General features: G+C 48.9%; 9 protein-coding genes across 9 annotated transcripts; 4 read left to right on the forward strand and 5 right to left on the reverse strand.

The window, feature by feature from the left end:
• Positions 1-493: 493 nt before the first annotated feature.
• Positions 494-4,970, reverse strand: ASPWEDRAFT_579937 (uncharacterized protein). Its single transcript, XM_040838356.1, has 3 exons — positions 4,492-4,970; positions 2,019-4,424; positions 494-1,954 (listed from the first exon to the last, which is right to left on the reverse strand). The coding sequence occupies exons 1-3, from the start codon at positions 4,854-4,856 to the stop codon at positions 796-798; spliced, it is 3,930 nt and encodes a 1,309-aa protein (XP_040688046.1). The 5' UTR covers positions 4,857-4,970; the 3' UTR covers positions 494-795.
• Positions 4,971-5,772: 802 nt separating this feature from the next.
• Positions 5,773-7,793, reverse strand: ASPWEDRAFT_113742 (arrestin (or S-antigen), N-terminal domain protein; the record flags this gene model as incomplete). The annotated part of the gene is made up of 5 exons (XM_040828428.1): positions 5,773-6,462; positions 6,517-7,089; positions 7,147-7,359; positions 7,412-7,525; positions 7,584-7,793. 5 exons carry the CDS (start codon positions 7,791-7,793, stop codon positions 5,773-5,775), a joined length of 1,800 nt encoding a protein of 599 aa, XP_040688047.1.
• Positions 7,794-8,210: 417 nt separating this feature from the next.
• Positions 8,211-10,165, reverse strand: ASPWEDRAFT_42365 (triglyceride lipase). The gene is made up of 9 exons (XM_040835758.1): positions 9,905-10,165; positions 9,616-9,856; positions 9,546-9,555; positions 9,345-9,435; positions 9,260-9,298; positions 9,075-9,204; positions 8,790-9,026; positions 8,707-8,741; positions 8,211-8,649 (listed from the first exon to the last, which is right to left on the reverse strand). Exons 1-9 carry the CDS (start codon positions 10,119-10,121, stop codon positions 8,624-8,626), a joined length of 1,026 nt encoding a protein of 341 aa, XP_040688048.1. The 5' UTR covers positions 10,122-10,165; the 3' UTR covers positions 8,211-8,623.
• Positions 10,166-10,220: 55 nt separating this feature from the next.
• On the reverse strand, positions 10,221-11,639 carry ASPWEDRAFT_42368 (uncharacterized protein). The gene is made up of 6 exons (XM_040835759.1): positions 11,260-11,639; positions 11,161-11,199; positions 11,064-11,097; positions 10,981-10,989; positions 10,819-10,919; positions 10,221-10,731 (listed from the first exon to the last, which is right to left on the reverse strand). Exons 1-6 carry the CDS (start codon positions 11,260-11,262, stop codon positions 10,558-10,560), a joined length of 360 nt encoding a protein of 119 aa, XP_040688049.1. The 5' UTR covers positions 11,263-11,639; the 3' UTR covers positions 10,221-10,557.
• On the forward strand, positions 11,574-11,898 carry ASPWEDRAFT_112582 (protein PET117; the record flags this gene model as incomplete). Its single annotated transcript, XM_040828337.1, has 2 exons — positions 11,574-11,669; positions 11,728-11,898. The coding sequence occupies 2 exons, from the start codon at positions 11,574-11,576 to the stop codon at positions 11,896-11,898; spliced, it is 267 nt and encodes an 88-aa protein (XP_040688050.1).
• A 556-nt stretch (positions 11,899-12,454) lies between these two features.
• On the forward strand, positions 12,455-13,550 carry ASPWEDRAFT_29530 (isopenicillin N synthase family dioxygenase; the record flags this gene model as incomplete). Its single annotated transcript, XM_040833295.1, has 2 exons — positions 12,455-12,726; positions 12,779-13,550. 2 exons carry the CDS (start codon positions 12,455-12,457, stop codon positions 13,548-13,550), a joined length of 1,044 nt encoding a protein of 347 aa, XP_040688051.1.
• Positions 13,551-14,529: 979 nt separating this feature from the next.
• Positions 14,530-16,269, forward strand: ASPWEDRAFT_29531 (indoleamine 2,3-dioxygenase family protein; the record flags this gene model as incomplete). Its single annotated transcript, XM_040833296.1, has 5 exons — positions 14,530-15,020; positions 15,104-15,417; positions 15,484-15,644; positions 15,696-15,998; positions 16,051-16,269. The coding sequence occupies 5 exons, from the start codon at positions 14,530-14,532 to the stop codon at positions 16,267-16,269; spliced, it is 1,488 nt and encodes a 495-aa protein (XP_040688052.1).
• Positions 16,270-16,646: 377 nt separating this feature from the next.
• ASPWEDRAFT_158118 (Leucine Rich Repeat domain protein) lies at positions 16,647-18,824 on the reverse strand (the record flags this gene model as incomplete). The annotated part of the gene is made up of 7 exons (XM_040829740.1): positions 18,656-18,824; positions 18,486-18,580; positions 18,296-18,430; positions 18,133-18,243; positions 17,958-18,082; positions 17,377-17,905; positions 16,647-17,321 (listed from the first exon to the last, which is right to left on the reverse strand). The coding sequence occupies exons 1-7, from the start codon at positions 18,666-18,668 to the stop codon at positions 16,647-16,649; spliced, it is 1,683 nt and encodes a 560-aa protein (XP_040688053.1). The 5' UTR covers positions 18,669-18,824.
• A 73-nt stretch (positions 18,825-18,897) lies between these two features.
• On the forward strand, positions 18,898-22,468 carry ASPWEDRAFT_158122 (uncharacterized protein; the record flags this gene model as incomplete). Its single annotated transcript, XM_040829741.1, has 5 exons — positions 18,898-19,190; positions 19,243-19,323; positions 19,387-20,631; positions 20,684-20,877; positions 21,346-22,468. Exons 1-5 carry the CDS (start codon positions 19,011-19,013, stop codon positions 22,466-22,468), a joined length of 2,823 nt encoding a protein of 940 aa, XP_040688054.1. The 5' UTR covers positions 18,898-19,010.
• Between the last annotated feature and the right edge of the window lie 159 nt (positions 22,469-22,627).

A 22,627-nucleotide genomic window follows, 5' to 3' on the forward strand; every position in this document is an offset into this window, starting at 1 on the left:
TGACGACAATGGTGATGGGTGGATGCAGCACGAGCAGGAGCAGGTGTTGGAATTACGGCAGCTGCAACGACAGCGGGGAAGAGGGGACCTCGAAACACCCTCGGAGGGCAACACAGATATAGAGGATAAGCACGCAACGCTTTCGAATGAGCTGGAGATACGTGGTCCAGAGCGGGGGAGGGGTCGGTGCATGGGATCAATCAATTCTCTGGAATGTTTCTAGGATGAGGGTGATAGGTAGCTAGGGAGGGTGTTGGATAGGGTTGAGTAACGCAACGCTGGGGTAATTGTCGAGAAATCCAGAACCAGAAAGGCTCCGAGTAGGCTAGGTTTCACTCGATGGCATGATTTATATTTCGCCTTTCTGGTCCTCTGCCTTCGTATCTTGCTGTCATGCTTTTCGAGTGCTTGACTCTTCATGACGTCGCTGTGAATACGTGCAGGAATGCCCTCCGCCAATCAGGGCCGAGTGATTGCTCACCAACCGGTTTTCTAATGGACTTTTGTATATCGATGATGATGGAAAGAATCAGTAAAAAACAAAAACAAAATTAGAGTCGATTAGCAGACCAGCCTGGAGTAAACATCATAACCATATTCCAGCAATGATTTTGTACAGGATATCGTTGATAATATACACACAACAGCACAAGTATTCATAGCAATTCCGCTGCGCCCCGACATAACAAACCAAATTAACCCCGTACATGGCTAGGAAAAAATAAAAATAAAAATAAAAATAAACCGTAAGATTCAGCAAACCTCATAACACGTGTCTATATATCTCAACCTCTTCTATCGCCGCGATTTCCTTCTCCGACTCGGTGGTGGAGTGATGCTCGACTCATGTAGCGTCTGGACCCTTGGTGTCGTCGATGACCTCGTTCGCCTGCGCGTGCTAGGCAGGGTCTTTTGCACCCATCCCGGCCCTTGTGATAGTCTTTGAGATCTGGCAAAATCCTCGTCGCTCCCATCTGGGGAGACGGGTGGACTGGATTGGGTCAGGTCTACTATATCGGACATCTGGGATGCCTCGGGTGGCTGTGAGGCAGGCTCTCCCTTGGGTTGCAAGTTGGTTTCCGGGATCGAACTGATAGGTGACAAATGCGGCAGCGTGACTGACTGTTTGCTCTGCGGTTGTGCACTGGTCGGTAATTCGTGCGCAGCCGGGGAAGCCACGCAGCTCTCCTCAAGAGACATTGGTTCCATGGTGTTGTCTATGTCTTCGTTGACAGTTTTGTCCTGTGTCTTCTCGGAGTTGCGTTGTTGGCGCTCTTCTTGGGCCTTGTCGATTTTATAGAACGGATTCGGAACTGTCGAAGACACGGAGGAGCGAGATAGCGGCCGGGCTGGGTTCTGACTCAATTCTTCTTTTTTGGGCTCTGGTGAAAAGCGAAAGGGAGGCGGGTTTTTTCCCTCACAGAAGGCTTCCAGATAACGGTCGAAGTTTTCAAATATTTCGGGGATGCTAATAATCTCCAAGTCGTCGTCCATATTAACCGCCGGGTAAATAGTATCAGAAAAATCGGGAGGAAGAGGCGAGTGCGGTGCTGGCTGCGGATCCGTTTTTTCTGCTTTAATTTCTGGTAGACCAACGTCGGATTCTTTATCATCGCCTGAATTTTTTGCAGCTTTGACGGGCCTAGTGTTGCGGGCTTCACGCTTCGGGCTGCTTTTGATATCAGCCTCGAGGTGCGAGGAAGGTTCAAACCCGGTAAATTCTGGTGACTTGACAGGAGGGCTTACACTCCGCTTCCCAGGAGTATCTTTCGCCTGGAGTCCTTTAACGGGATATTTGATGCCGTCAAGGGTTTCGCTTTCTGGTACCTCTGACTCCTGGACTTGCGAGCCATGACCTTTGTTCGGTGGTGAATGGTCTTTTTTGGTGGACGCAATGCCGGCCTCGTCTGTTGCCGGATCAGAGATCGGGACAGGCTCCTCTGCTGCAGGGAAACTTTGTCGGGTAAGCGAATGAACGCCGGACAATTCCAGGAGTAAAAGAGGATTAATTTACTGACAGGCTGGGTTTGGTAGCTTCCCGGCTGGCAGCTTTAGCAGCCCGGAGAAGCTTTGGTTCCATGAGATCTGCAAATGATACCTCTCGAAATCCATCATCTTCCGCCTCATCGTCTTCAAATCCCGGCATTTCGAATCCGCTGTATTGGCGAGGGCCGTTCTCTTCCTCTTCACCACCATCTTCTTCCTTTTGTCTTCGATCCCGTTGGGCAAGTCTTATATTGAGTATACCGCCGTCGTACACATGATGTATTTCAGCTACTAGATATTCCGATATCCGGGGCTGCCAGTTCGTGGCCTTAGACATGTCGAGTTGCTTGAAAGCAATGGTCGATCCTTTTTTCGCCTCGCTTTCGACCAGGTCACTGACTGAACCCAGATCGTTGGGAAGGAGAGGAAGATCACCGGGTGTGTCTTCGGGCACCTCATTTGAACCTTGTTCTATTCCGTCCATGTTGTCTGGGATATCGCCATTCGGTTGCTCCGGTTCATCGTACTCGAGCTCCGCGGGTCCCTGTTCATCATATTCAAGCTCCATGTCACCATTGATGTAACTTTCATCACCGTTCTCGTAGTACTCCTCTTCAGGTTCTTCGTAGACCTGGACCCTCCGTCTCCTTCTCCGTTTCTTTCCCCAGCCCTTGCGTTGCCCTATAATTTCATGGGCCTCAACATCCCATCGCTGCTCAAATGGGAAAGGTGGGGCGCTCAGAACTATGTCGTCGAAAATACACTCAGTAGCTTTGACCACAAGCTTATCTTCCCAGTTCACCTCAGAGTCGTCTTCGATTTCGTCAAGATCCTCCTTAAGCGCGTCCTGAGGTTGAAAGTTGTTTTTCTTCCCTGCGAGCTTTTCCCGAGTCGCCTCTTCATCTTCCTTGGACCGTGGCGTCCTGACTCCCAAAGATCCGAACAACATACGTCTGGTGCTTGAAACATCCAGCTTGGGCTTTTTGGCGGGTTCCGCAGCTATTTCATCCGGTGACTGGCGTTCGGCATCGACTACAATCACGCTGTCTTCTCTGATATGCTGTTGATCTTTGTCCTTGCCTGGCGGGACATTTTCCTTTTCAGAAATAGCTTCAATATCGATTCCACCGGACGCGAGATCTTGCAACAACTTCTGCCTTTTTGCCTCAAACTCTGATAGTTCTTGTTCCTTGGTCTGGCGCTTCTGTCCGACAACAGGGTTGTCTTCGATTGGTGGATGCCAGTTTGGATTTTGCTCTTCCCACTCCCGAAGTGTAGCAAAGTCTGCCTGTGAAGATAAGACACCGATTTCCTTGAGCTTTGAAAGCCTGCGGCGCAGCTTGTTACGCTGGTTGCTTTTCTTGGTCCTTTGAGAACCTTGGCCAGGTGGGTTGATCTTGGCGACAGGCTTTGCCTCGGAGACCGAGGTAGACACTGAATCGTCCGAATCCGACGATGATGTAGAATCGCCATCTGAATCAGAGCTGGAAGAATCGGAGCTGGAGTCATCCGAGTCTGAATCTGAATCTGAATCCGAATCCGAATTTGAATCCGAATCCGACGAGGAACTCGAGGTCTGATCCGAAGACGACTCACTAGAGTCGCTTGCACTTGCGCGGCTCGAAGCAGGTTCTTCTATATTTGAGACTTCAGCGACATCGGGCTTTTCTGATTTTGAAGGGACTGGTGACTCCTTGGCAGCTTGTCTCTGAAACCTGACAGACTTTCTGCGGGGGGTGTCCTCCCCAACGGATCCGTCAACGTTGATGACGCTCGGAGCAAAGTTGTCATCTGGGGCCGTCTGCTTAGGGCTAGGTTTTACTTTGGGGAGCTGCTCTGGTTCTTCGGTCTGTTCATAATCCGCCCCGCCGGTTTCAGGAAAACCGGAGGATTCCAGATCTTCTTTCAAACCCTTCAGCTCATCGGCCAGTTCCCCCACCTCAAATTCGGACAATTCAGCATCACTTTCCGAGGCCTGTGCATCTCCAGTCTCGACAGTGTGCCGGATGACCGTCCCATCACCAGCATCCTCCTGGACATCCTGATAAGCATCCTCGTAGGTATCTTCATGGACATCCTGGTGAACATCCTCGTAATCATCCTCCTGGTCATCTTCATAGTCTTCCTCCTCGCGTTCCCCGGAGATGTCCCTTCGAGCATCCAACAATGTAGAGAGTCTCGGCCCTAGATAACCCTGTTCGGCTGGTGCCCACTCTGTGTCCTCTTCTTCGTAGTCTTCGCCACGTCCCCAGCTCGAGAAGACAGTGCGTCTTTTCTTCCGAGGAGGAATAGTAATCGCCGGCCGCGAAGAAGTAGGTCGTTTCAAGTAAGGTTTGCCAAAGGGAACTCCATCGATGAGATGCTTTCCATCCCCCGAAATTTGATGACGGCCGGATAATCGCCTAGCCCTGAGATCTGATATCTGAAGAGCCCGAATTCTAACATAAAGCCAAAGTCAGATGTTACAACCTTTCACAAAACCATGGGAAGAAAGGTAGAACTTACACAACCTCATCCCCATCCCTAAGCAAACCCTCCACCTCCATAAAATGCAAACATTCCGACCCCTCGACTTCAACCGCATAATCTTCCAGTCCCCATTGTCCACTAGCCTCCTGATCAAACAGTCCAGCCTCTGTCTCCAACGGTACAACTTCATTCAGATCCTCCAGAAGTTGCGCGATCGTGTATCCGCCATTTGCGTACGAGGCGTTGGGTGCGCGCGTCGAAGCAATCGCTGTTGAGGTAGATGGAATTCCATGTGATGAGCTCGATGCTACTCCATGTCCGAGGAGAGACGGTGCTGTGGTTGTCCAGAGAATGCGCGTTACGGGGAGACCGTGGCGTTGGATGATAAGGTGAAGACGCATGGTGTTATGTCTTTAACCCCCCTGTTCGCCCCAGTTCTATCGTTGGTAATTGTTCACTAGATATTAGAGGGGTATCATCGAGGAAGGAAAACCACGGCTGTATGGTGTGGTTGAGGCGTAACGGTCTTCAAAAAATAATAGGGAAGTCGCGTCAGAGGGCAGCCGCGAAAAATTGCGATAGTCGGGAAGAAGAGATGAGAGCTCAAGATGACCACCTAGATATGACGAATTAGAATGGCATCCATGTGGCGGCTATGCACATGTTGCCAAGGCTAAAAAGCACAAAAAGAGGTAGTGAAGAATGTGATGAGGATATATGATGATGTTCGTGTTTAGCAAACAGTTCGAGACGGAGCTCTTTCCCAGCCATTTTTGCCGCTAATCCCGTTTAAAACCGCGGCATCTCGACACCTAAGGCACCAACTATATCGAGGTATTCATATGATAGTTTGAAGATAGTATTATTACAGTAAAGATATAGGTGGGTTATAAGCTCAAATGGTATTAAATTTGATTAATATGCCTAGAAATTTTGCCTATTAGGGCTCATTAAAATGTCATTTTGAATGGTCCGCATCCTGGATCGCAAATGCGGCTAGTATATGCCCACGAGACTAAGAAATGCATTGTTGACGTTGGTGATGTGACAATGCGCATTTTCCAATCCTCAATGGCTGTGACAATGAGAAGTATTCGATGTGAGTATCCAAAAGTCTCATCAGGCCTCTGATTATGACCATGTTCCATCCTCGACAATTCAGGATGACTAATAGCACATTGCTACTGGTATCATCCATTGATAGCGAGTCCTAGAGCTAATATCCGATAATCCCTATGACATAGGGATGCAAAAAGAGCCAGGGTACGCATCGTATATAAATGCTTCACGGAAAATAAGCATGTCGAGATCGCAAAATCAGCTCCTGGAGCTGGGGCTGCGTGGCACCGGCTTTCTGTTGGGAACTCCCAGATTCATGGCGCGGAATTCAGCTCTGGGCGGTCTTTGAATACTCGTGTTTTGGGGTGCCTGATATTGACCCTGTGCTACCGAATACCGTGGCGGGAGATCCTCTGGCGGGGCCGTCCTTGTAGTCTTGAGTATACTCTGTTGGCGAGCGACGGGAGATGTAGGAGGGGAGCCGGATTGGGATTCAGGAGGGGTCGAGGGAAGCATGTCGAATGACTCCACGGATGTATTCGCTTCGTGATTGCTGTAGGGCGTTGACGGCTCAGACTCCTTTCCCGGTTGGACTGGAGACTTCACGTCAGCTCCAGTTTCAACGGTTGTCCGAGCAGAAGAGGCATCTGGTGGGTTATACTCGCGACGAGGACCATCAACAGGACTCAGATTCTCCGCCATAGCGTCCTCGTAGCTTGGCGGAGCTTCTTCGTAGGGGTCTTCCAAATTGGCTGGCATGGGTGGAGCTGCGGGCCTGGGAGGTATCGGAGGACGATCACTTGTCTCTGCAGATTGATCAGGACGCGATGAATTATCTGTGGGTTTTGCTTGTCCAGGAAGATTCATTGCGTCCAAAAGTGCCTGGGGTGGAGTAATTCCAGAGTAAACCTTGACCGGCATTCTCAAGGGAAGTACGATAAGTTGAGGCTTTTTATAGTCAGTTTGCGAGTACAATAATGACCAAATCATTCTAGGGCATACCTTGACGTTTCCAACGCTTCCGTGGCTCAGTCCAACTCGAATCTCTATCTCATAAGTTCTTGAAATATTGCATGTCTCAAAGGATGGCGCTACTGAATTAGGCAAGGGCGTGCGATTCCACATGCTGGGATCTACCGTCCACTCGGATTCGACAGGATCGCTCCCTCGTCCAAGAGGAATCCCCATGTTACTGCGGCTCATGATGACCCAACTGCCGCTTTCTGTCCGTTTCAAATCATGGGCAATGATGTGGGTATATGCGACTAACTCAATTTGCAGCATCTGCAAGAAGATTGTTTCCGATGACTCTGACAGCTTTTTGACCAAAACACGCAGTGGAATGGGTTCATTGCACGTCAGGATGGACGGGTTTGGGAGTCTTGCATCTGCTGACAAGCGAGGAGGCTCACTGGCAAGGTCGCGGAGCGAAGCATTAGAAACCTTCTGGAAGAGACTCTTCGTCTTGGACGTGTTGGAGGTTTTTGAGAATTGATGTTGACGCCTCGCATACGTCTCTTCACTGGGATTTCCGGTCCTCGGTGGCTCAATTGGAAGGAAATTCAGGGGAGCAATCTAAAGCAAAATCAGCATCAGATTGAACCAATATCAAATGAAACTTCACACACGTACCCCTCGGATGTTTTCCTTGTAGAACTGAGGCCGGACAACGGTTGCTTTGACATAATATTTGATGTCGGCCATTCCCGGAAAGCCGCTCAACGACGGGGGAAGGGTTTTCTTGACATGGCGGTGGGTGTCTCGAGCGACCTCGACTTTGAGCCCAGAGATATTCAAATTGGTGAGCATGCTATTCTGCATGCTGCATGCATTGTTAAATGGGAACTGGGTCAAATGTTAATTCGGCCGAACATGTCACAAATAAGCCGATACGCACCTTGAAATGAAAGGGATATTCATATTTTCCAGCAGCAAAAGTGTATGAAGTACCCGGAGATGAAGCCTGAAAAACAGCCGGTGTTGGAAAAACAGATACGACCTTATACAGAATCTGCGCGAGCTGGTTAACAATGCCTGCCCAAGGGAAAGGAGAAGGGAGACAGTCGCACCTTGTGAACCTCCGATTCCGCCCGTCTCTTGTCCGACTCGTGATGGGGATGTCGAGGCCCTGAAAGACGCGTTCGACTTTCTCCCTCCAATTTCACTTGGATTCCTCCTACTGCAGCCTCAGAAGGGAGGTGGAGGACGACCTTGCCTGAGAGAAAGTCGAGATTGGTGAAATGCGTGTGAGGTTTGTCCAGATGTACGGTTACCGACATGGCGATCAAAAGCCCAATTGGGCCTGGCTACGGAAGCCGCTCTTGGTCTAGGTAGAAATTTGTAATGGAGATGGAGATGAAGATGGTGACGATAAGGTAATTATCAATACGCGGTGGGATGAACCGAATGCCGCACTGTTCGTCGGGACAGCAGGTTGATCCAGTGGGATAAGGCTGAGCGGGGAAGAAGAGTCAATTCCCAACCTGCAGCTTTCTACTGTCTTGGATAAATAGTTGGCGATTCAACTATGGATGGAATCGATGGAAGAATAGAAAAGAAAGAGAAGAATCCACACGGAAGCCGGCATCCAAATCAGGTCCAGAAAGAGGGTTCTGTTCGTCTAGACTGAGATACGAGAGGGGCGGGAATGACGTTTTGGGCTGTCTTATTTTTTCTCCCTTCACTAACAAGGCGTGGGGCAGGAGAATCAACAGTCCGGAGTTACATTCGGTATTTCTTTCAGCTGGAATATGGATAAGATTTAACATGACCGTTTGACTATTTCTTATTTTCTCGTCTATCATACGATTTTATTTATTCTTCCTGATTCTTTTTGTTCGTGAATGTGGTTCTATTTTGGTCTGGGCGTTTGCAAAGCCACCCTCGGGTTCATCTAGCAGGCACCGCCACTGTCAACAACCGGGATAATAGTCTTCTAACCAAGGATATTGCGCAGTTAATACAACGGCTCTTCTCCATCGCCGTCTGGAGATGTCATCATCACTTTTCTCTTATTGGGTATCACGGAGTCATTAATATCAATAGTAGATTCTCTCTTCCAGCGTCGTCTCTAGGCATCAAGATTCTTCGGTCCGGTTGCTGCGCAAATTCAAAGACCTTCCTTGGCCAGCATATCTATACACAATGATCAGTTAGACATGCATATTAATCTGGAATAGGGGAAGTTTATACCCGCAATGTCAAGGTAGAATGCAATAGCGTTGAACCTGCGACACATTAGCTAGCTGAGCTAAAAGATTGAAGACAAGGCGCACTTTTGCCTGTTGCCTGTGATCTCCCCAGCCAGCCTCTTCAATCGATTACTCCAATTGATGAGATCTAAGTGGCTCACTCCGACTAATGTGCCCTTGTAGCCTTGTTCTCCTCCCCATCGACTGCTGGCAACGCTGACCAGCCCATCGTTGTACCCTTCGGTTTCTTGGAGGATTCGATGAGATAGGCGGAAGACAGACCAGAAGCTCGGCTGCATTGCTGCTCCATATGAATAGTAACTCTTTTACTTAGCTGTCGGTCTTTATTAAGAGCATAGAAGTACATACCGCACATCTTTAACATCTGGGGTTGTCGGGTTAAATGTGTTCACCATATACTTGCGTGTCAACTGTGAAAAGCCTGCAGTCTCAACCTTGAGTCGCTCGAGGGCATAGTATATCTGAGGCAGACGTTCAGCTATGAGTAGAATATCAGCCCTTGCATTCAGATCGATTGACAGTCATGTACAAACCTCCAATCTGCTCAAAGGCATAATCGGCAACTGCAGAACCTATGTCAACTCAGCAACATTCTTCCGTCATCCCCTTTGTACCTACCTCTGTGGGGAGTTGCAATGGTAGTCAGCGACAAGACCTTGAAATCTGTTGGTCGTAAATGGCTAACCATATATCTCGAGTCAAGTCCACTTTCATAAGTCAGTATCGACCGCGATGTTAACCAATATCGCCTTGAATTCCTCACCCCTAAATGGCATCTGTAAACGTGGTTCTTCCTCACGTGTTGACAATAAGTCTTACCATGCTATGACTGTAAAAATGTCAGATCATAATCTCCTTGAGTATACAGAAACAAGCAGAGATGACATACGCAACAATGTTAACACTTTTCCCACGCGCCCCGATAGCGATATCTTTTGCCAATTCCTCTGCGCGCGCTTCAATGGATCCGGACGGGGGCACTGTCGCCGTAATGACTTCAATACCCTTCATCGACAATGCTTCTTTGATTCCCCGCCAGTACTGCACCCCGGGAAGATATGGGCCAGCCAGACGCAGCTCGTCAAATCCCAGCAGGCCATGCGCAAGAACAACGGGATGTTTTGGGGTTTCTGGTTCTGTTTAGCTTTCTCTTCTCCCTTCTAAACGAGAGTGCTTACCGTAAGTGTCACGTATCACCTCATATTCATCCCTAATAACACTTCCCAGATCCTCTAGGCGAGGATCGAGAACGTGTGCATCTGGATGTTTATGTGGACTGCCTCTATGTGGGAAGCGATGCAAGCCTCGGGTCGAACAGCGATTGAAATGAACGAAATGGTAGTTAACAAGCCTGCTTCTCCTTGTCACATTAATAATAGTGGAAGCATACCCCATATTCCCAATGCAATTGTTTTATACACGGTTTTGAACAAAATTATACAATGTTGGATGTTGGTCAGATCATCACTACATGGCCAATTCCGTCGCGAGATGTGCCGCTTTAGATCATGTGACTCGATGGCATCACATACGGACCCTGTCCATGCATGCATTTTTGATACTAAAAGAAGCTGAGATGGTGGGGTCAAGTAGCTCAGTTATATGCAAGTTAAGTAGATATTCATAATGTGTCATTTCGGTCAGAAGTCAAGCTGGCCCTCATCCTCACCAACGCCCCCCAAACTGAACAAGCTCGAATCAATCATGTAGAGATAGACATTGTTGCAATCGAATTCAAACAATAGAACAGACTATGTCCATGACCCTAACAGCAGCCTGGGTTCTCTAGGATATGCACGCGGAGAAAACAAATAGTCGAAACGCCTTCAGCTTATGTCTTGATCACAATCTTGGCCGACGGCTCAGGCTTCACATCGACCAGCGCATGGAGGAGACCATCAACAACCTTGTCACCCTGCTTGTTACCGGCATCCTTGATCTCCTCGAGCTTCACCTCGGCTTCCTTGTTTGCGTCTTCTTCGGCCTTCTTGTATCCGCTCGAGTGCTAATGGTGATGTTAGCTCGAATTCCCCGTGATGTACCTGTGCCACCGCATATCCATCCAGCAGCACTTTGTACGGCGAGATCTCACCTCAGCCTCGAACTTCTTGAATTCCTCCTCTTTTTGGCTTTTGTATTCCTCTATTTCCTTTTGCGCCTCAGACTTGGCATCCCTTATCCGCTTCGTACGGTCTGATCGAACCAGCTTTTAGATATCATCCTGTATACATCGGAGGAGAGATGGGTATCATACATTCTCTGGCTAAATAGATGCGATGCGTAAGTAAACCTATTCAACACTTTGGAATGGCCCAAATTTTCAGTCTCGAAACTCACCTTGTTGAACAATCTTCTGAGCCTCTCTCTCGGCCTATCAATAGCACAGTCAGTTCGTACGATGTCCTTCATAGGCGACATGTCCAGTGTGACCTACATCGAGGAGGGTCTGGATTCCTGCGGAGTTCTGGGCCGACTATGATGCGGGAGTTAGTTCAGTCGCAACATCCAAGGAAAGATAGTCACAAGCTCTCACCATGTTTCCTGGCGGTCCCTATAGATAATATCTGCGTGAATTTGTTTCAAAATCAAGAATGTCCAAGACCGATCGACTAAGGGACAGATAAAGGCGGAGTCGTGGAGCTTGTGATGTCGCTCCGGCGGGCCACGAATGGACACTCTAGGCGGTCAGTAGTTCTGCCGCATTTCACCGCCTGTCGTGATAACCACCGACTGCTCCGAAGCGGCTTTTTTTAAGGTGAGACGAATTGCTGGGGTTATTTTTTTTTTCAAATCTGTTACTTCCTGGTCTTCTACTTGTGTGTATATTTATTGGGGTACGTGATCAGAATGTCTCGAGCCTCAAAATTGACATTCGCTGCTACCGGTCTCGGAACCGCGGGGATTGTCTACTTTGTCCACTGGTCACAAGAACAAGAGAAAGCGGTACGCCTTTGTCGCATCCTACATTCCTGGTATAATTGAATGCTGACTTCTATCCCAGGCGATGCACAAAGGCGTGGAACGTGATATGGAAAAGCAACGCATTCGACAAGAACGACGGGCCGACTTTGAGATTCAAAAGAAACTAGAGGAGGAATACCGAAAGCTGCAGAACGTTCCCAACAGCTTAGGGGAGTCAAGTGGAGGGAATAAGAATGGGCAAGGGTCATGACATGAGTAGCTGAGTGTTGCCTTGGCTGATGTTTCCCCTGGAAGATTTGCCCCAAACTTGTATTCGGTGAGTCGGATATGTGGCAGAGGTGGGATATACTTTTGGCTGATGATATATTTAGGTTGATATTGTGTATCACATGGTTGTAAAATATACCCAATATGTACAATATAGAGAAATAGAACCTTCTCGACTTAAGGATCACGGCATTTGTCAATCGACCAAACGAAGGGTCCTAGCTCCATGAAGTGACATCAAATGTAACCTGATGTGAGTCGACATATCCACTACGTATGGCTGTACATCTGTGTCTTCACTCAATTGGACAAAAACTAGAAGGATAATAAAGATCGACAAGATATCAGTAATAAACCCCAGTTCCCCATTTGCCGAGTCCTGCATGTTAGACACGCGACCATCTCCATGCAGTACCCCTCATCGGAATGGATCCGGTTACATTTGGTACAAACGTTGAAAGTAAGGTATAAATTATTTATACCATAGGAGGCAGTCGTGATGGATTCCAAGCTTCTTTCTTCAACTAAATTGATTGAAAATGTCGACTACTTTCGAATCTCTCCCAATTGTGGACTTGAGTGTCCTCCAGAATTCAACCAAGCTAAGAGATGCCGAATTCAAAAACCTCAGTGATCGATTGTATGAAGTGTTTTCCACCACTGGATTTGCGTATCTCGTCAATACACCCTTGAGCTTCAACCATGGCGAGGTGTTTGGCATGACTCGGGAATTTTTCCAATTGCCCATTGAAGCGAAAATGAAGATGGCAAAGAAGACATTTTGCAAGGAAAACCGCAATACCTATCGAGGGTTAGTTAAATGTTTATATTTTCTCTGCTTGCCCAATACTAATGCTTATCAGGTACTTTCCAACCCAGCCTACAGAGGCATCTGACAATCTGAAAGAGGGCTTTGAGATTGGCCCTAGGAATCCCGCATCTTCCGTTTCTCACACCTCCAAATCTTCCAAATTTAACCTATCTGAGCCGAATGTATGGCCGGATGACCCGGAGTTCTCAGCTAGACCTCGGTTGGAACGTCTCTACGAGGAACTCCAAGCATTTGCATCGACGTTGCTCTCTTTACTTGCCATGTCCCTTGGCAAAGACGTGCATTTTTTCGATAACTACCTTGAGGATTCGCTGAGCACTCTTCGTCTTCTTCACTATCCCGCTGTTGGCAGCTCAGACTCTGATGCATCCAGTGCAGCATCATCATTCGACTCACTCCAGGAGGCGAAGCTGAGCTGTACACCGCATACTGATAGTGGCATTCTGACTCTTCTCCACCAAGATGCAACTGGCGGCTTGCAAGTCCGCAATGCATCTGGGAAGTGGGTACCAGCCCCATATATACCCGAGTCGCTGGTAGTTAATATTGGGGATTTGATGGCCAAGGTTTCTGGGGGTCAGTTTGTTGCGACGATGCATAGAGTTGCTGCACCAAAAGCTGCGTCTACAGATGGTGGCCAGGGTGTTCCCGGATGTAATGGCCGGCTGAGCGTTCCGTTTTTCTTTGAGCCAGGCGAAAACTGTATTGTAAAGTCGGTTGATGAGAAGGATGAGGGTATTGTTTATGGGGATCACATGAGGTCGAAGATGAAAACATGGGTTGAATACCAGGATGGCAGCTAGAACTAGCTTAGATACCGTAAACTATTTTGATCTATGCAATAGCTTGAATATATTGAATTCCAGCATTACAAAAGCTGCATACAGCAGTCTATCCTCTTTGGTAGGTAATCGACCTGTACTATCATGATATCATCCCCTATCTACACGCTGTCTGTATAAAACAAGGCCGGCTATTATCGGAGGCCGGCTCAATTCCGGCCTTGAGCGACTAAAAAAGCCTATCCGGGGCCCACCCTGGCTTATCTGGTCAATCAGATAATGTACCGCGCTCCTTGGGTCTTGGCGCTTGGTGAGGAATAAAGCAGGAGATGAAGGCGAATACTTCATTTTGACGGCAGCTTGCTTATAAACTGGGGTTATCTGGGTGGTACAATAGATCAGGGATATAATAGGGCCCAAGGGTTAGTATACTGCTTATTTATTCCATGTTTCAGCGGATCTGAAGGCGAAATACCCGCCAGGACCCTCTCCATATACTACTGTATTAGGAATAGCGTGTCCCCGTGATCCAGACGTGCCCTTCTTTGCCAAGTCTTTGTATAGAGCTGTTGATCTCGATTCTGATACCCAAAAACGATACAAGAGGGCGTGGTGGTGACGGGATATGGGGGGAGAACCTCAATATTCATCATGGAGAAGACCATCCCTTGTGATACTACGGTGGCATGCATTGTAACGGCCGTCTCCACGTTCTTTTCTTATCTCTTTCGTAATGGCGCCTCTGAGGCCGGAATTGATACCGGCCTCTGAGTATTATAAGAATCGCGCTGTTTCCCGCCCATTCTCGCTCTCTTTCCTTCTCCCTTCCAAGTCCTCGAGAGGCCGCACTTCCTGACCTGTTCGAAACCCCCTTTTCCTTACCTTTTTTCTCCGTTTCTCTTTGCCTCGAGCATTTCTCTTCTTGCCTTCTTCATCCCTTTTGCCTCATATCTCTATACACGTTGTCTTTTCTTAGATAGACACCCTCTTCCTCTTCATCATGACACAGACCAAGGTCCCCCCAACCTCATCTACCACTCTTCAACGCTTCCCTCATGTCCATGATGACCCTTCCACCCTTCCCAAGTCCTTGGACCCCTTCACCATCACCACTTCTACGGGCTTCCTACCCTTCATCCATGCCCCTACTACCCTCCCCGATGCCTTCAAGCCCTTGATGGAGCTCATGGATCGTCTGCCTGTCCTCAAGCTTGATGGCACTCCTGGTCTGCTGGCAACCTACGAGTTGGGTCCTGCCGTGGGTGACCTGCCCGACCTGACTGCAGAGGTTGACAAGCTCGTCACAGCCGATGGCTCTCCCGATCTCGTCACCGTCGCTGCTGTCTTTCGGGATTACTCTTTCTTGGCTTCATCGTACCTCCTTGAGCCTTGCTGGGAGAACTGGTCCAAGAACCCTGACAATGGGTATGGCCTGGGGAGAGACTTGTTGCCTAGGAGTGTGGCTTGTCCTATGTATCGATGCGCCCAGCTGTATGTTCCTTCCTCACCATCTTCCTATCTTCTATCCTTTCAATAATACCTATGTTATGATGATATGATACTAACATACCCAGCCTGGACATTCCTCCCTTCATGTCCTATGCTGCCGCCTACTCTCTCTTCAACTACACCCTAGCCGACTCCTCCAAGGGCCTGGTCTATGACAACCTTCGTCTGGTCCGTGCCTTTGAGAGAGGCCTTGACCCCAAGAGCTCCGAAGCAGGTTTCATTCTCACCCATGTCGACATGGTCAAATGGTCGGGTGGTCTGATCGGCGGAGCTCTCAAGGTTATCGATACCATCGAGCAATCTGGTCCTCGGTCTCAGGTTAACGATGGATTCCGGGAGATTCTGACTGCTATGGAGAAGATTGAAGCTGCTATGGAGGGTATGTTACCTGATTAATACCAATTTATCTCATATTCCTCGTAGCAAACGTGCTGATTGATCATAGACATGTGGGGTAACTCAAAGCCCTCCGAATACCTCTCCTTCCGCGTCTTCATCTTTGGCATCACTTCCCAGTCCATGTTCCCCAATGGTGTCATATACGATGGTGTCCTTGACAACAAACCCCTCTATTTCCGTGGTGAAAGTGGTGCCAACGACAGCATGGTACGCCTTACTCTCCTCCATTCCCTTCTTCTTCTGAGCTAATATAAATAGATCCCCCTCCTTGACCATCTGCTCCAAATCCCCATGCCATCCACCCCTCTCACTAAAATTCTCCACGAATTCCGTGCCTACCGACCTCTCCCCCACCGTGAGTTCCTCGCATATGTCAACTCCAAAGCCGGGGAGGTCGGAGTTCGTGAATTTGCCGTCCAGGATGGTGAGACTGCTGTTCTGATGCTCAAGACTCTGAACCATGTGCGCAGCTTCCGTTGGCGTCACTGGCTGTTTGCCCGCGAATATATCATTCGCAGAACACCGCACCCTACTGCTACCGGTGGCAGTCCGATTGTGACAGTACGTGATGTCATTTTATAAAAATTGCGAATCAAAGCTAATGAGTGTATAGTGGCTTCCGAACCAGTTGTCTGCCGTTATGGATTTGATGATTTCTGTCTATGACACTTACCTTGCCCCGAAGGAATTGAATGGCCATCAGAACGGTCACGAAAATGGCGACCAAGCGTACTATCGCAAGCAGGTTGAGCCGATGATGGAGCTCGTCCGCGACCAGAGGGATAAACTGGCCAAGGAGGTTGAGAAGTGGTGCCAGGAGAGAGGTGTCTGATTCCAAGATTCATCGACTCCTTTTTAAACGGCCTTGGCCCAAAATGTTTTGTTGTCTTGCATTGTGTTCGTTCGTATAATAATTACCTTCTGTATATAGATACGTGGTATGATATGACCTGTTGGGTGAATTGCAAGATATTAGATAAGACTTCCAAAAATTAATTCTACATCATGACGTTCTCCCTGTAGAGAGTTCAACTATCCCAACAGGTTTCAGTCGTTGCACGAACTGTCCGCATGATTTCAAGTGGGCAATAAGAGCGGCCATTGGTTCCAAGATATGAATGTATGTATACCCTTGCAGCCGAATATCTGGCGTCGATATGGTCAAATGACGTAAATAGCCTGCAAAAAAGCAACCGCCAAAACTAAAAATCAAGTAAAGATATCGATACCCTTGGCTCTCGCGTAAGAAACTGCATCCGACGAGAGTTCTTCACAGCCCTTGGCAAATATGCGGTCGACCTTGGCTATATTCTCCTCCGAGGAGCGAGCATCCGCAAGCATCTTGACTGTACAGCCGGTTATAGCAGTGTATGACAGGTTGAGGACCTTCAAGCCTGACATCTTACTGGTAAGACGGGCAATCAATCTATCGTCAAGGGCACTGATGTGTGAAACGTTGAGTTCCACCAAGGCATTGAAGTTGCTGCTTCCGGTTAGCATTTCGAGCTGAGTGCCTCTAATATTAAAACAGCTGTCTATATGTAAAATGCGTATGGGGGCCTCGAGCTCGACAAAAAAGACCTGTAGGGTGCCGATAGTAACCCAAGAGATATCGCTTAGAACAAGCGTCTTGAGATTGGGAAGTTCAATGGGGCGGTCGATTGAGAAAGGAAATTCTCCTACACCGGTGCCCCTGCGGATGAGGATAGATTCTATGCTGGATGGCAGTCCAAAGTTTCCGTCAAAACGGACACCACTAAGGTTCAAACGACGCAGTCGTGAGCATCCCACTGGATCCATCTTAAGAGGGTAGTGCTGTAGTACTGGTGGGTCCCAGTCAAGCTTCAACTCTTCGAGGTTGGGAAGTGAATGTGGATCTGAGGGCTGCGAGTATTGTCAGCAAACGCAGCGTGGATCAGCAAAACAGGGCTGGAGGTACATGTAACAGTCCAGGTATATCAAGCGCAGGAGTAAAGTGAGCCGAAGGCATTTGTTCTTGAGAACCGAGTGTCACAACCTTCAAATTTGGAAGTTTCATCGGCCAATTTACACTTGGTGGGGAGGACGCTTTCGTGCTATGGAACTCGACCCGTTCGAGAAGAGGTAAGCCCGTAAGAAGCTTGGTTATATGTTCTTGTGGCATAGTAATATGTGCAGACACGACGAGTGTTTTCAGCTTCCTAGAACCTTTGAACAGGTCGTAAAATGCATTGTGGTTGAAAGGACACCAGACTTCCAGATATTCAAGCTTTGGACACCGGCTCAGCAGCTCTAGGCTTTTTTGAACAGAAGGTGTCGCTAAGTTTTTGATAGTTGCATGGGTGAGCAGGCCTTTGGATCGGCGAATATAAGCCCGGACAGAGGTCCAGTTCATTTTCCCACGACCACCAGAGAGATCGACATGCATCCATAGATTTCTCATTGAAGTGAGAAATTGTTCCCATTTGCGCGAGACACGCAGGATAGCCCTAAGATCACAGTCAGAGCAGCATTTCATTTTTTGAAGGCAACTGAGCTTACACAATCTGCTTGAAGTCAAAGTGTTGCAAGACCATAACGGCCATTTCCAACGGCAAGACAGTGAAGGGATCCAGACACTTTTCAGTCATCTTATCCTGGAGCTTGTCATGAAGTTGCTGCACAAGCTATAATGGGTTAGCAGAAGTACAGTTATAATTGAATAATTCAAGCTCACCTTGCGACGCGGATGATTACTAGGCAAAGTCTTTAGCCCATAGGCATAGACTTCAAGTGCTTTACTGGGCTTTCCATCCAACAAAAGCGCCTTGGCGCAACGTAGATACCCCTGCTCTAAGATCAGTTTGGTTATCTGCCAATGGTCATTGTAAGTGGCTTACTCGTTCATCATGTTTATCTTTCTTAACCATATGCCTGGCATCTCGCAGTGCCTGGTCATACTGGGACAATTTGGTATAAGTGGCAGCTCGAACATCAAGCACACCAACTGCATCGACATCTTTAACTTTTAGGGCCTGGAACAATTCTTGTTATTAGACCAACTCTAGTAATTCAGCCATGGTGAAGTACCTCAGTAAACGCCTCTACGGCGGCTTTGAAGTTGCCCTGCTGGTATAGTCTCTGGCCATGCTGCTGCAACGCCGCCGCTTCACCACGCGACAAACCTAAGAAACAATAGCGCCGTCAGCCATGGCAACGCCTTTCTGAACAGACGAACCCATTGGACCCATCACACTTACCCGAAGAAACCATCCTGTTGCTGTGGTCCCATGGTCTGATGATCCATGTGATGATCCTCCAGAAACGGCCACAATAGTCTAATGGCGGTGATGACGCTGCAGGATCGGCGGGGCAACGGTTCGTCGAGGCGTTCAGCGTGCCGCAGGGGCTGCGCAGCTGGTGTCTGCCGCCACCCGGAGTCCACTAGTGTTTACTTTCTTCCCCTTTTGGTATGTCAATTTGTCTTCAGCCAAAACCTTCAGCGACGGTCGGCCTTTGAGCTGTCGACCTTTTTGACTCACCCGTTAATACTAATCCCACAGGTATCTTCAGGGCTCTCTGTTTAGGAGACCCATCACAGCTTGCAGGCAAGCCATGGAACCGCACAACCTGGAGGCGGCGTCAACGTACATCAACAATGTTCTTCTGGCCCGGGGTCTGCTGAAAGGTGGCACCCCGATTGATTTCGCGCACCCGGAATGTGACGAGGGAGGAGCTGATGCTACTATGGCGAGAATCATAAACTTGATGAATGATTTGGTCTTGAGAAGAGATGTATGTGCCGAAATGGTGTGTTTCGTTGTCAGAGTTTGACCAAAATAAACAGCGCGAAGCGGACCATCGAGAGAGCCTGGCCACCACAATCCGGACACTCCGTGGCAATGAATCCCAGCAGACGCTTGAAATAGTACGTTGAGAGAAAATTGGGACTTGCGGGTTGCGATTTTTGGGAGGCTAACAGTTTGTCCAGGCCAGACTGAGGACAAAGACCTCCGAATTGACGCGATCGGTTGCTCTGGCCGAGGCTCAGGATCGCGCCTCGAAAACCAATCTATCGAACGCAGAGGGTACAATCAGGGGACTGAAGGAACAGGTGCAGCGCATGAAGACCAACATCCAGCAGATCCGAGGACAATGCGCCAACGACATCCGCAAGCGTGACTTGGAAATGCAAAAGTTGAAATCGCATCTGGCTGAGCGCCAGCGAGGAAAACGGGAAGGCCTAGGTGTGACCACCATCAACATTAATCCGGCAACCGACCGAGGATACAAAACCAGATCTCTAGCAGGTGGCGAGGGCGTTCATCATCCGGGATATAGTCTGAAGGAGGAAACCAATGACTTTTTGACGGAATTATGCCAGAACCTTAGCGACGAGAACGACACGCTGATCGTGCTGGCGCGCAACACTGTCCAGATGCTGAAGGATCTACAGGGAATCACCCAGGTAGAGGAGGATGGGGAAGAAGTCGTGAACGGCGTGGCAAGTTTTGGAACACATAAATCATCGCGTGGGCCTGTCACTACGCTTCCTACATCCTGCGAAGACTTATCTGGCCAGATGGACATGGTTTTGGATCATCTACGAACATTGCTCACCAACCCATCGTTTGTGCCCCTCGAAGAGGTCGAAGTGCGTGATGACGAAATCAAGAGGCTTCGTGAGGGCTGGGAGAAGATGGAGGCTCGATGGAGACAGGCGGTTACGATGATGGATGGCTGGCATAAGCGTATCGCCGACGGAGGGGACTCGATCCATATTGAGGAACTGAAAATGGGAATGGGGCTTGATTCCAGCACTGGCGCCGACAGAGATGCTGAAACAGACGGTGAAGTCGGGACCAGCATGGACCAACCTATCTTTGAAGACCGAGAAGCGGAGGAAGAAGAGGAGCAGCAACAGCAGGAAGAGAAGGTGACGGAGCGAGAATCAAGAAGCCGCCCTGAACCAGAAACCGCTTCGAATGACCCCCCGCAACGTACCAGTGAGCGGACAACACGAAGGCCTCCCAGCCGAGCACTCAAAGAGCGAAGTGACAATATCAGACCCACCAGTCGGTTGTCACGAAAGGTCTCCTTTACACCTGGTCTGCAGGGCTCTCCTTGCGAACCCAGCGGTGAGGATGACACTACTTTGCAGGCCAAAGCACACGCATCCCAGGCTATGACTCGAAGACCACTGAGGAGAAGACTAGAGTCCAAGGCATCTCAACCGGTAAGTACCTAGCAGTATAGTAGATAAAGGCTTAGACTAACTCGTGTATCAGGGTTCCAACGGCCGGCTGAGTGTTTCTGAAAAACTGGCAGCTGCAGAGACTGAGGCTCGAGCAGCAGAGCAAGCACGGAAAGAAAGTGAGACCCGGAAGAGAAGTCGAGGCGGCGCGAAAGGCCCATCCTCCAACCGAGGCACTAGGCGACGAAGCACATTGACCCATGGCGAGCTCGATGAGCTGATGGGGATGTCACCGCGCTGATTTTGCTCAATGAATACGAATATGTTTAGGATACGACTCTGTTTGATACCCTCTAATCAATCATCAATCCATGTTGTTGTACATACCTAGTTACTTGAAGAGACGTGATCATCGTGATATAGCATGTACATACTCTTTCCACAGCGGTTTATCGACGAGGCGCATGTATCGTTAATAATGACTCTATCCATCGTTACGAATAATTTGATTTTCCTGGTCTCTCTTATTGGCAACACGCGTGAAGAGCTTCAAATGCGGATTTGTGCAACCTCGGCAATTACCGGATTTGGATTTTGGACAGCATCGAAATCTCCGCATTTCTTGTGAGACTTTCTCTTCAACTACGTTACATCCATTCTTCACCTCAATTATCCTCGATCTATTCCAAATTCATATACTGAGCCCTTTTACCGTGGCATCTGAAGCGTACATCTGTTCAAATTTCATCATCCAAGCCACATAATGTCCTCAACACTAGCAGAGACCTTCAAAGGATGGGTCGCACACGACGCAACCAATCCTTTAACCTTCACTACCTTTGAACCCAAGCCCTTCACCGACACAGACATTGAGATCAAAGTATCCCACTGTGGCATCTGCGGGACAGATGTCCACACCCTGCGATCTGGCTGGGGACCAGCAGACTATCCCTGCGTCGTTGGCCATGAAATCATCGGCACAGTCGTTCGTGTCGGCTCTGGCGTCGCCAATCTTGCATCTTCGCCCGCATCGCGAGATATCAAACTCGGGGATCGTGTCGGTGTTGGCGCACAGAGCATGTCCTGTCTGCGACCCGACTGTGACGCCTGTGCCGACGGACAGGAGAATTACTGCTCGCGTATGACGCCCACATACAATGGGCGCTACGCCGACAAGAAAAGCAAATCGTACGGTGGATTTGCGACTCTCTGGCGTGGCCCAGCGCATTTCGTCTTCAAAATCCCAGACTCTCTGCCGTCGGCGGAGGCAGCTCCATTGCTGTGCGGTGGTGTCACTGTTTTCGCACCTCTGCTGAAACACGGCGCCGGGCCGGGTAAATCTGTTGGCATTGTCGGAATCGGGGGTCTAGGACATCTCGGGATCTTGTTCGCCAAAGCATTAAACTGCGATCGGGTGGTGGCTATCTCTCGTTCGTCAAGCAAACGTAAGGACGCGATCGAGGGGTTGGGCGCAGACGCATTCATCGCCACGGGCGAAGAGAAAAATTGGGCTCGTACGCATTCAAGATCTCTCGATGTGATCATTAGCACCGTTTCATCGCCCGATATGCCTTTGACGCAGTACCTGCGTCTGCTCAAGTTGGATGGGACATTTGTGCAAGTCGGGGCACCGGAGGAGCCGCTCCCACGACTCCCAGCTTGGTCGTTAATCTCGAAGGGGGTCAAGGTGACTGGGTCAAATATAGGGTCCCCTGAAGATATCAGGAAGATGCTTCAGTTGGCTGGTGAGAAGCGGGTTCTGCCATGGATCCAGCAACGGCCTATGGATGATGTGAATGCCGCCTTGGCGGATATGCACGATGGAAAGGCGAGATATCGATATGTCTTGGTCAATGACGCGAAGCAGGCGAAGCTGTGAATGTGATGATTTTGTATGTAGTTTTCATGAGTGTGCCGAATGAAGATCAAAGAGAAATCAATATTCAACCGAAGATCAAAGAAAAGGTCACTGATCCTCCAGATCCAATCATAGATAACCTATACAGTCCGAGTACGAAGAACGAGATACGCAGCAGGA

Source organism: Aspergillus wentii (assembly GCF_001890725.1).
Source record: "Aspergillus wentii DTO 134E9 unplaced genomic scaffold ASPWEscaffold_5, whole genome shotgun sequence".
Lineage (NCBI taxonomy): Eukaryota > Fungi > Ascomycota > Eurotiomycetes > Eurotiales > Aspergillaceae > Aspergillus > Aspergillus wentii.